The sequence below is a fragment of the Manacus candei genome, unplaced genomic scaffold (assembly GCF_025592945.1).
Source record: "Manacus candei isolate 608988 ecotype Guabito, Panama unplaced genomic scaffold, ASM2559294v1 h1tg000011l, whole genome shotgun sequence".
In the NCBI taxonomy this organism is placed as follows: domain Eukaryota; kingdom Metazoa; phylum Chordata; class Aves; order Passeriformes; family Pipridae; genus Manacus; species Manacus candei.
This window is the reverse complement of record NW_026138059.1, coordinates 24,536,098-24,548,102: the sequence shown is the minus strand read 5'-3', so window position 1 is coordinate 24,548,102 and position 12,005 is coordinate 24,536,098. Positions and strand designations below refer to the sequence as shown.

General features: G+C 36.7%; 1 protein-coding gene across 7 annotated transcripts in view; it reads left to right on the top strand.

The window, feature by feature from the left end:
- The window catches only part of UBE3D (ubiquitin protein ligase E3D), a 135,643-nt gene that overhangs the window by 5,851 nt on the left and 117,787 nt on the right, over nucleotides 1–12,005 (top strand). For all 7 annotated transcript variants that reach the window (XR_007902834.1, XM_051777962.1, XM_051777963.1 and 4 more), the window contains exons 4-7: nucleotides 2,617–2,848; nucleotides 7,062–7,131; nucleotides 9,593–9,662; nucleotides 10,450–10,558. Coding sequence is in view for 6 of the 7 variants with exons in the window: in XM_051777962.1 (XP_051633922.1) it covers nucleotides 2,617–2,848; nucleotides 7,062–7,131; nucleotides 9,593–9,662; nucleotides 10,450–10,558 (481 nt within the window). In the remaining variant the exon portion in view is untranslated. The remainder of the gene's footprint in view (nucleotides 1–2,616; nucleotides 2,849–7,061; nucleotides 7,132–9,592; nucleotides 9,663–10,449; nucleotides 10,559–12,005) is intronic.

The following is a 12,005-nucleotide window of genomic DNA, read 5'->3' as shown; positions in this document are numbered from 1 at the left end:
AGTGGCAACACAGGTGGAGGGATTGAAATTACATAACTGTGTGAAGGAGAACTTATTAAAATGTAAATTCCTAGAAAAGGATCTGTAATAAGAAAAACCTGAGATCTAGAAGATGATATCTTTGAGAATAAATTGAAATAAATGGGATTTAGTTTATATAAAGTTGTGGAGAAGACATAAGACTCTTCCAATATCGAAGAAGTTAATGCAAAGGAGGTGCCAGTAGTCTTCAGCTGAAGCAAGAACAACTCAGGTTAAAAATGAAAAAAAATCCAAACCTGCCACAAATCTATTCTAATGCTTATGTTTTACTGTTAAAGACTGTGTAAGCAGCCATCATTTTAAAGGCTGGATTAGAGAAATATATTAGGAATGGTTTAAATGTAAGTAAACCTTCCTTGGTGCAAAAAAATTGACTATGCATTTTCTGAAATCCTCTGGTTCAGTCTGTTTCCTTCTTTGAATCTGATTGTTCTTCAGAGGTTAGGGGGATGTTCTCTGATTCTTCTCCATTACTCTCACATTATCCATATTAGAGGAAGTGATTAGATTTTTGTTTTCTTCCACGATGTAAGAACTGCAAAGAGTTTGAGATGCTTTCATTTTTCTTTCTCTCCTTCCAGGTGGGCTAAGTATAGCTCATATATAAAATAATTCTTTAAGGCTTTATTTCTGTCATGAAGAAATTCTTAAAGGTTTGTGGTGGGTGGATGCCAGGTACCCACCAAAGCTACTCCGTTACTCCCCTCCTCAGCTGGACAGGGGAAAGGTCCCAACCTAAAAATTGTTTGTTGCTCTGACCATGAAGGCAGCCTAGGTGACTATTTTTAAGTAGAATCTCAGTTGTTATTAGGAGCAAGTTTGGGGACATAAGTCCCCCTGTCTGCTAGGTTTTGTCACTGTGTTTAGCAGCCTCAACTTAGTCAGCACCCAGTGAACCTCAAGTTGTTTTTGTTTGTTTGTTTTTCCAGCAAACTACATTTTCGTTAGTGTTACATTTTTCCAGTTCTGATGATGCAGGATATGGCTTCCTGCCTATGAGTGGTGAAAGCCTAAAATATAGTGGAAATGCTGTATTTTTGGTATAGCTCAAAATTAAGAGTCTGTTTAGGAAATTCCTACTGATTGGAGCAACTGCTTTTGTTGGAAAAGAAGTGAAGATCCTGATGCTTTAGACTGTGAGAGTAAAGAAAGGGTGATGTAATGAATAGAGACAGCTTCAGTATGCAGCTTAAGGTAGTCGCTGGCTTTTTTTTCTCCTGTAACTTTTGTAAAAACGTTGCTGAGCAATACCAGCTATTTGTTCTTTAGTGTGAAGAGCAATTCGTAGTTTTTTATTTACAGTGTGAGTCCAGGCATTGGAACTAATTGTGAAGGCTGGTGAAGAATGAGTCATTAGGCTAGTACCAGAATTAAAGTCTCACCTTGGCAGTATTGGGTTGTATCTCAGGCAATACATAAGAACACAGAAAATGAAGATGGAGATGGGTAGTGCTGAGAGGTTATCTTAGGCATGGTAAAACTGGATCAGAGGACGAGTTATTCCAACTTTCACCTGCAGGTAGGGCAAGCACAGTTTAAAATGTATTGTCGATCTAGAAGAAAGGATTTTTTGATAAAAGATTTTACTTATTGAACAATTCAAAAGGGACAAGAAACTACAATGGGAAGAATTGACATCCTCAGAAAAGATTAGTTTGGGAACTGCAAGAAAGGGAGGATGTCCAGCTATTGGCTTAGCAGCTGTGTTTTTATTTGCAGAGTAGTACCATAAGCAAAGTCGTATTTGCAAGTTTAAAGTAAGAAGTAGAATCAAGAAACTCTGTGTAAAAGTTTCAGGTGACAGCAGAATAACTAGGGGAAAAAAGGAAAGCGTTTAAGGAAACTAGGCAGAGAGCAGAAAATGCAAACCCAGTGCAACTGATAACAGAGGCAAAGTCTGGTATGTCCTGAAGCAGCATCCTTGGTCCTACAGCTACCCAGGAGAAAGGGATTTGTGTTTTTTTTAATGTGACTTCTGAAAGTTGGATCTGAGTACTGGAATCTGAATTAAGATTGCATTATCCTTTGTTTGTTGTTTTGTTTGTTTCTGTTTTTTTAACGAAGATGTACTGTGGTATTTTTGTCAGGATTTACCTTTTTCAAAGTCTGGTATCTGACTCTGAAGGGCTTCAAAGTACATGCTGAATCTTGCTGTGGCATGAGTCTGTTTCTGTTGGTTTTATATCAACATTTGGTGCAAGTAATAATAAGTGTAATTGCAAAATGCCCATTGCTGTATTTTGCATGATTGGGTGGAACTGTTTTATTTTTGACATATGATTCATTGAAATGAATAAGATAAGATAAGACTATACCAAATTCTGCCTTATAATCACTTCAGATTCACCCTTGGGAAATGTTTTATCACAAACTTGGCAGGAAACACTCAACCATGGCTTTCTCAGAATTCACCCAAAGAAAGTGCCTTTGACAGAAAAGAGAGTCAAGTATTTCTTTTGAGAAAATGCCATACTTCTCCTTCCTCCCCCTCTTTGTCAGGAGTCTAAGCTCTCTTTTAGTATCTTAGAAAAGAACTATAATATATTGAAATGTTTGTTTCTTGTTCCCTCTTAGGAAATTTCTTAGAGTTCTTCCTCTACCGAGTGAAAACTGGAATGATTTAGTTGAAGAGTGGTGTTGTCACCCTAACCCCTTTGCCAGAAGCACTTTGCACCCTCAGCATGATGACTGTTTTCTTGGAGACACTTTTTTTATGTTGAATTCAGGAAATGAATCACATGTGCCTGAATCTCTCATGTGCTGCTCAGAGACTGGGCACCATGCTTTGCAGAGTGGCTTCAACTTGGTAAAGTATTTTCTTAATATAATTCTCAGGTGAATGCATTTAGACTTTTTTAATTATAAAGTACATTTTTTTATTTCCTGGCTTGTTTAACTTGTATGTATTACAAAGCTGTTTTGAAGGTCATTGAGAATTCTTGACATCCAGTTGTACAGAAGCCAGAAAATATTCTATGCTATGTTTTACGTTTTTTAATCTCACAGCACAGTCTTGATATTGACCTAGATATGCAAGAAGACCTTTGTCCTATAAACTGAATTAGAAGGTTTACATTTATGCAGTTCTAAACCCAAAAGTTTTCCCCAAAAAATATCCCAAGTGAAGGGCACAAGGGCATTGAAATTTAGTAAGATAATAACTGTAATGGGTTAGGTGTTTATCAAAGGATAGTGGAGCAAAGAATGAGGAGGAAACTGGAGAAACAATTATTTTCTTCTCAAACTATGACTGGATACATAACCATAAATATGATCACAGGAAGGTGGGAATTTTTTTTCTTTTTTTTTTTTTTGCTTTAGAAAGACTTAGAAATGTGTTATGGGTTCAGATGTGGCTGTCTTCTTAGAAGGAAATTGAGTTTGTTTGACTGTTCTGTCCAGAGAGGGGGCCTGCCATGTCACATTATAGCTCTTTGTGTAGATGTTTCTGAGGTGTTCCAGGATGGGATATATTCATTAGCTGAGTCTCTAGGAAGAAGGCTATCATTTAGCTCAGAAATGTCCAAATTTGTTGTTTCCAGGGAAAAAACATTTTTAGGGATGCTGATGTTTCAATGGCGGGATAAAACCCATGAAGAAAGAAAATTCAGTGCTTTACTCGTCCTGGAGGTATAGCACGTGTATAAAATTTCAAGCAGTAATCTTTTCTTCTGCCAGAAGAACATCCAGGAATTTAGTTCATCAAAGCCTACATTTCCATAAAGCTTGTCTGCATTTATGCTGACAATGGTTGGGCCTGAAGATGCCGTATTTTCTCACAATACCAAGTGTTAAACCTAACTATTGAAATCCTTCTACAATTATGGGAACCACTGCAACCTTGGCAGTTTGTGTCTGTAACAACTGATGACTTTCTATATCCAGATTCCCAGCGTGAAACTTTTAATCTGTTGAGAACTAACACCAGAGACCCTGATTTCCATCTGCTGCTGCTGCTGCTTATTAGTGATTTGTATTATCCCCAGTAAAATTCTCACAATTCAGTGGTTGCTGGTGCAATGCCTGGGGAACAGTTTTGTCCTATAGTCCATATCTCCAGCTCTTACTGCTGTGGTCCCCTTCGTTTCTTGTTCCATTGTTCTTTGAAAAGCAGAATATGGGGAGGGGAAAATAAGGACTGGTACCCTGAAAGGATATCAGCATGGGAGAAGCAGATTAATTTGGATTAACTCTGTGACAATTGGAGTTATTTCTTCTAAGTTTCCTTAAGAAGGAGGTGGAGTAGAAGATTATGAATTTCAAAGAGGACAATGCTTTCTGCCAGAGGTCCCCAAAATGAATTCTCACATTTCATCAGTCTTAAAAGAGATCTTAGAAGAACGGGAACAAATATGGGAAGAGGCAGGGTGTGTGGAGTTCATATTGCCCACTTCTTCATCAGTCAAAGAGAATGTCTGGCAGCAAAGGATTGGTTTTGAGACAAACACATAATAAAAGGATGCAGAACAAGATGTTACAGAAAAGATGTTACCGAGATGTGAGTCACACCAGGATAACAGAAGGACTTCTAAATGAGGGAGAAGGCTGTTTTATGTCAGAGGCATACTATAGTAGTTGAGTGTAATGAATTTTCATGTTTGCTTCCTTAAATGCCTCAGAAAGAGCTATAACGTGGGATGTCAGGTCCTCTTCTCTAGACAGAACAGTCAAAGAAACTCAATGTCCTCTCTGTGTCCTAGGAATGTAAGACAGCCACATCTGAAACCATAACACATTCCGATTTTCCCAAGTCTTTATAAAGCTAAAAAATAAATAATTGAGAATGTGTTGCTTGTTTGTGTCAAATCCCTCTTTCTACATCTTTCGTACTAGCAGTGAATTCTCATTTCTGTGTTTGCTTATTTCCAGCATCACTCAGTTGCCAAGCAAATGAGCAAAACTCTAAGATCCAGCAGAAACTGGACTAATAAGGAAAAAACCCTCATGCTGAAGGAGAAAATTCTTCCATAATATAAGTAATAGAAAGTTACAAGCAAGACGGATTGCTATTGGCATAAATGTTCTCATTTCAGATAATTTTGTTGCAGCCTGCCCCAGTATGAAAGTTCTTTTCTAATTGCATTGCAGTTCTTTCGGAAGTGTTCGCCTATGACCAAAATAGTAGCAGGAATGTACCAGAGATGCTTAAACAATGTTTTCCAGACTCCAGTGGGACCAAGACAGCATCCGTCCACTGCAAACATATTTTTCACATCTATTAGTCTTCCAGTGTAACATAGTTTTTAAATGTCACATGGTATTGCAGCATCCTAATAGTATCTCCTGGGGAAACTCTTTTTCCCTGACACCGTATCAGGGATCCTTAGGAATAGAAACAGAAAATATTAGGCTTGTGATCCACCTCCACCTGCAGATTGCCAGCAGCTGCAAGTTGTCAAATAGATATATTGATTTAATTAGTCAAGCTAGAACTGTTGCTTTTTCCATTGAAGCATGATCCAATGAGGTAGTGGTGTTTTTTTAGTACCGTACTGCACAATTCTCAGCCAGCATCTGTAACTGTAGTCAGAAAAAAATACTCAAGTTGTAGCTTTCAAGGAAGTACTGTATATATTCTATACTTGTACTGTGCAGTATTTGTACCTGTCTCAAATACTGGTATTCACAAAACCTTGTCTACTTATCCTTGTTTTTCACTTCAAGCAGGTGATTTTACTGTGTATGTTGGAGAGGAGTAGCAAGGTGGGAATTGGGAAAGGGGGTAACTGCATATATATATGAACCAGATATTTCTTCTGATCTCCATAACAAGGGGGCTGTAGTTCCAACGTAGTCAGCTCTTGGGCTCTCCCTGGGCCATTTAGTTTGATTAGTCATTTGTGACCATTACAGACATTATATATATGTACTGCTTTCAGACCAGAGCTGTAGCCTGCTACATCCAGGTTAATAAACCCACACAGAACCAGTTTTGGACTCTGGATTAAAGCAGGAGTTGTGTTTACTTGTTTGATACTGAATTTAAATATTAACACTGTAATTAGCAAGAGTGTTATAGGGCAGATTTCATGCTGAAAGGAGATCTTTTTCAAAGGGCAGTAATGGATACATAAGAGTAAGGCAAGTATTGAGTTATGTTTTGGAGATTGTAGAGACTCCTTGAACTAAATCCTGTTATCCACATTTTTTATTTTTAATAAGACCTTGATGAACATTTCCTCTGAATTTTTGAAGACTTTCTGAACTTGTGTATACTTTCACTATGAAAAATACTTTCCTATAGTGAGTACCAAACTATATTATGCATTGTGTGGCAAATGCTTTCCTTTTCTTTGATGCAAACAGAACTCGATGATCTCAGAGGTCTTTTCTAACCTAGTTGATGCTGTGATTCTAAAATTTTATGGCACGAGCTATGAGAGCAAATGTTTTTTTCTTTCTATTCAGCTTTTCCTAAACATTAGTGATTTTATGTATCTCAGTGATAGCCCTCAGTTTTCTGTCTTCTGTGCTTCCTTCTATTACATGTATTTTCTTCCCACATATGTCAATACCTTTTCTGTTTCTGCTTGAATTGAGGGAGAAAGGTTGTTCAAGAACAGAATAGACTGCATCTTTCTGGAATATCATGCTATATTGTGTTCTTCAGCTCTTTTCTAGTAATTCAAAACAGTCTGTGGACATTTTGTACTATCTGCTGAATGTTGAACTGGTATTTGACTCATATAAAACTGTCCATAGTGGCTAGAACTTTTTACCGAGTAATGGTATTCACTTTGCATCATACTATTTTATGTACATATTATGGAGTACTTCATTTCATGTGCATTATTTTGCTGTGAGGTCAAGATATATTGCCAGATTTTAAAACTAGTATGAAACTTGCAAGCAAGTCCAGCTATAGAGAGCTGAAGTAGTGAAGGCAAATCTGTGTGCATGTAAACATAAAGAGAAAGAAGTATGAAGTTTACTGTCTACTCTGTAGATTATATTACAATTATGCATTCCTTTTTCAGAATATCAGAGAGACATTTAAATGATATTTCTTTGTCCTACAGAAATCGAAGGAAAATACCAGAGTAATTTGTAAGCGCTGCAAGAAAATGCTGGGAGAAACAATATCGTCAGGTATGAGTGTGCAAACAAAACTAGACTTGACTGCATCAACCATTGAGCACTGGAGGTTAAAAACTCTGAAGGAAGGTAGTTTTATCAGTAGCTGCAAGGCTGATTCCTGTGTATTCATCCCATTTCCTTCTGAAACAGATGAGGTTGTTTATTCCACTGTTAGACCTTGAAAGTGACTTTCAGCAGGGATTTTCCTCATCCTTGTTTCTGTGGCATATTTGGCTAATTTCAAAGCTTTGGAAGACTCAATGCATGATTCCAGTTTATTAGGAAGCTCGGTAAAAAAGGAACCTTGAGAAATTACAGGTTGTTTATTTTCCTGTCAGTTCTACAGAATAATTGAGAGGCTAATTCAGAACTTGATCAACACAGAACTAGAAGCTGAAGATATGGTTGCTAACAGCCTGATTTTGTGGGAAGAAAGCCTTGTCAAAGAAGCAGGTTATGTCTCATCCTCGTTTGATGATGAGATGATGGTTTAAAAGTGTAATTATACTGAATCAGCAGGGTCTACCAGAAGTAGTCTAAAGATCTGGTCGTATTTAAAATTCAGCTATTAACAGGAGAGAAGCAATGATAAGACTGTTAGTAGCAGGGTTCATTCTTTCATTTTCCCTCTACTCCACTGTATCTGTCAGTGTGAGCCTCTTTCAGTTCAGAGATCTGGTGAATGTAAAAACTTCTCAGAAAATGCAAAGCCTGTTTTAGAAGTAAGTCACGAGGTGATGCAAGACAGAAGGTCTTCTGTACAGAACGTTCTGATTGTCCTGTACAGGGATCTGAACAACACAGGCTTTAATAAAACCAAATTTAAGGTAAAATGTTTGAAAACCTCCAAAGGAGGATGTGACTTTGGGAAAGGAGTGCTTGGAAAAGAGCATGAATAATAGAGTCATGAGTAATAGATGCCTTAATCTAAGCCTTCAGATGGTTGTAGCACCCAGTAATTGATATGATTGATATAATCGGTGGGAATAGGTAAAGGCAAACACTGTGCATGGATTTGACGTGGACTCTGCACATAGCTGAAGTTAGATAGCATATCCATTGTTTTGACCACGCTTCTTCAGTACTGTAGGAAATTTAGGTAGAGTTCAAAGCACAGACAAACTAACCAGCAATATATGGTATAAGTCTAGGCAGAACCATCTCTGTGAAAAGGGGACTAGAGGGCAAACTTGACTGTCACGGTTTGGTACTTCCTCCTGAGCAGATATCGGTGCCTTGACGATAAAGCAGGATTAGAGTGGTGTACCTGTGGAGGCCACATTTGGATTTGAATTTCTCCCTAACTCTACCCACAGACACTTGTATGATTTTTTTCTTGGGAAATCACACCTTCTGTCTCTCTCCTAGCAAACATCTCCTGAATTCTCAATACCTTTGTAGCAGTAGCACTAATTCCTTAGTCAGGGTAATGGGTGAGGAACTAAAGGGACTGAACTTTATTTTCCTCCTGTCTCCTCGGACTAGTACAGCGTGGAGAAGACTAAGTTAAACTTAGAGGTAAAATATAATTTCCTAACAGTGAAGATAATTTAAAAAGTTATCTAGTACTTATCTAGAGAAGGGATTGGATTACCAAGCCTTTGGAATCTTTAAAACACATTAAGTGTTTTCCTGAAATGCTTACTTTCATCTAGTTTTAATGGTATGTGTGGACAGAGATCAGATGAGATGATCCTTTTCACCCTTAAAATTTATGGAACCGATGAATCTTCCAGCTGTTCACATGCTAAGGCTTAGTAGAATGTATTTATTACTCTCTATATTTAACCTGTTTTGCTGGCCCTCTCATAGGCTATGTTTGCAGTGTAGACCCAGATCTTCAATATGATCGTCTTTGACCTGACTTTATTGATGGGGATTAAATTATGTCCTCAAACACTTACATTCAGTGTTAAAGGCTGTCTTAGTGAAGCTTTTGGTGAACGTTGAAACTCAGAATGGATGCAGTGCTAGGTTGAGTAAGTGTGATTTTTGGAAAGAAGTTCCATTCTGTTCTTTAAGCAAAGAAGAAAATTATTCCCCTGTGTCTGCTGTTATTAAAACTGTCTCTTGTGATTCACTGCAGCATTACTGAGCAGCAGAGGGTACTAAAATACTTATGTAAGCTATGCTGATCTCAGTGCTTTAAGGAAGTCCTTTCAATTCATCTTTCAGGTTTGGCTTGAGCTCTTGCTTTGTTTCAAGGTGATTGTTCCCAGCGTTAACAAAGATCAATATGAATGATAAATTGCTGATCATGTAATTAGCTCAGAACAGTTTTCTTCAGGCAATGTAGGTTTTTTGTTATGGTTGCTTCACCTCCTACAAACCAAAGCAGAATTTGACCGTCTGCTGCACTTCTTAATGGAGTACTGAACAAATGTTTAATTAGTTTAGCGATAGGCTGTCTTATAGTCTAATCTTAACAAGTTGGTTATTCTATTATACTTCAAAAATGTTTTTGTCGTTTCAGATACCATTAAATATTATGTCACCGAGGTGATTATTCAACCATCTGAGGGAAGTTTCAGCCCAATACCAAGGTAACAAAAAAAAATCAGGTAATTTGCTCATGTGTATGTTTTAGAAAGGATGCTAGAAATGCTCTAATGTTATAGTTTCTTGAATAATTACATATAATTAACAGTGCAATTTTACGTAATCGTCCCAGAATTAAGCATTGTAAAGGTAATGTAGTTTGAATTCATCTATATACAGTTCTGTTTGCTCGTCTTTGTGTGTGACACAGGAGAGAGATTGTGTATAATTTGTCACCGTCTCTCACTATTCAGATGATAAACCAAAATGAAATACTTATTTTTTGAACTATTTAAGCTTACATGACGTCTGATGACTAATTATGGAAATGGAAGGTTACATCATGTAAAGTTAAATTAAGTAAAGCTTGAAATATTTAATTGGAACTGAGATTTTTGAAATTTCAAGCAATTCAGTTTTAAATTAAGACTAAGATGAAACAGAATCTGATCTATCTATCTTGTATCATGTACTACCATTAGTCACAGTTCTCTCTTTTTGTAAATTGTATTTGAAATATGTGCATCGTTTTTAAATTTGTGTAAAGATCACATGTGTAAAGGGAAAGCTTTTATTCAGCATTTGACTTTTGGTATCAGCCCAAATAAAGGATGTGGAGCAATTTAGAATGCTGGTCTGTTAAAAAATTCCTGTTGCAGGAAATAGAAAATTGTAGGATATAGTGAAATTGCCAGTATGGAGATACTGATGTATTTGTTGTGCATTGATATGAATGACTTTGCCCATTTAAGTGTTATGAAAACATATAATATGTGGTTCATTCTTAAACAGGTCTCAATTTGTGCAGAGCACGGTTGCTCAGTGTCTTTTGGAATTATCCTCTGCTAAAAGCACATTTAGATTCACTGTAAAAGGGGATAATGGAAAAACCTATATTCTGGTAAGTTTTTAAATCTTCATCTTACTGAAAAAGTTTAACCTATGTATCCCAGCTCCTAAAATTTATTATTTATGCTGTTAGTTATTGTATCTTTAAAGAAAATTAACAAATTCAAATTCTTGAAGTAGTTCTGAAGAGTTCTGTTCAAGTAAGAAATCTCCAAGTTCTTTAATGTAAGTAGATGTACATGTAGAAATTTTCTCTTGTTGTTACATTAATGAAAGTACTACAGACACACCAGAAGTAGCACTGGTTTGTATTCAGAAAACATGGAAATTTTAAGTTTTAACTTTTTAATATATATCTCATCTTCTTGCTCCAGTGCTTCTTATCTTTAATAACAAGAAGTGAATCAAGTTGCATAGCATCTTTCCCATGTATTGTCTTAAGCCAGCAGAGACTACTAATGCAGTCAGTACATTGCATTGGAAAGTGAATTGCAAACAAAACTAAAATTGCCTGTTATACTTAATGTTCCAATGCTGCTAAACTTGGTTAAGCTTGATATTTAAATAGTGACAGCTAGATTCCTCAAACTTTTAAGATGGATAGGAATTATTTTAATACTATACACTTGTTGTAACTAAGGATGTTTTCTTTTATTCCTGAACTAAATGTAGGTATAGCATTTGTATTTTTGCAGTTTATACAAAAAAATCATAGACGCAAAGATAAAGAAATACATGATTATAGATTCCTGCCCTGGATAAACTTACAGATGCACTTTCTTGAGGCATACAATCTAATTACATAAATTGTTTTATATATGCATTGTCCAAGTTCTGTTATTTCTGAACACCCAGGTGCTGAAGAAAGTGTATATCTCTTGCTTTTAAGTAAATTTTAGTGCCAAGATAACATTTGGCACTGAGAAATACCTCTTCTGTGATGGCAAAATTAAGGTTTCATGAGTGGACCTGTAATTGTCACTATGTGTTACCTAATTGAGGAGTCGTTAGAAGTTGTGATTTTTCCTTTGTAGCTTACGTGTTTCCAAGTTACCTAAAATTCTGCTGCTTAAGTCTAGTAGCTTACATAGAACAAACTGGTTATTTGCTAACAGAAAAATCACTTTGTTTAGTAGATTGCCATTACTCTTAGCTCTGAGTTGCATTTTTGCTGATGTGCTGATTAGAGGAGCAGGCTGAATGAGATAGGGCTGGCTTCTGATTGGCATCTCTTCCTTTTTATTAGTTAGTTACTAGTTTTTGGGGGGTGTTCTTTGTGTTTAACATCAGAAAGCCCTTACTCATGTCTGGACTTAGGTTCTGGCAACTGTATACACATCAACAGGTATTCTGGAGTTGTGGGTTAAGTCTTAGGGCTCAGAGGCCTTGTGGACACAAGTATAATTTAAACACTGTTTATATTAATGATTGTCAACAGCTAAACAGTAAAAAATGTAGGTGCTTGAGGCTGTGAGTAGCCAGCCAAGTTACACAAGGAG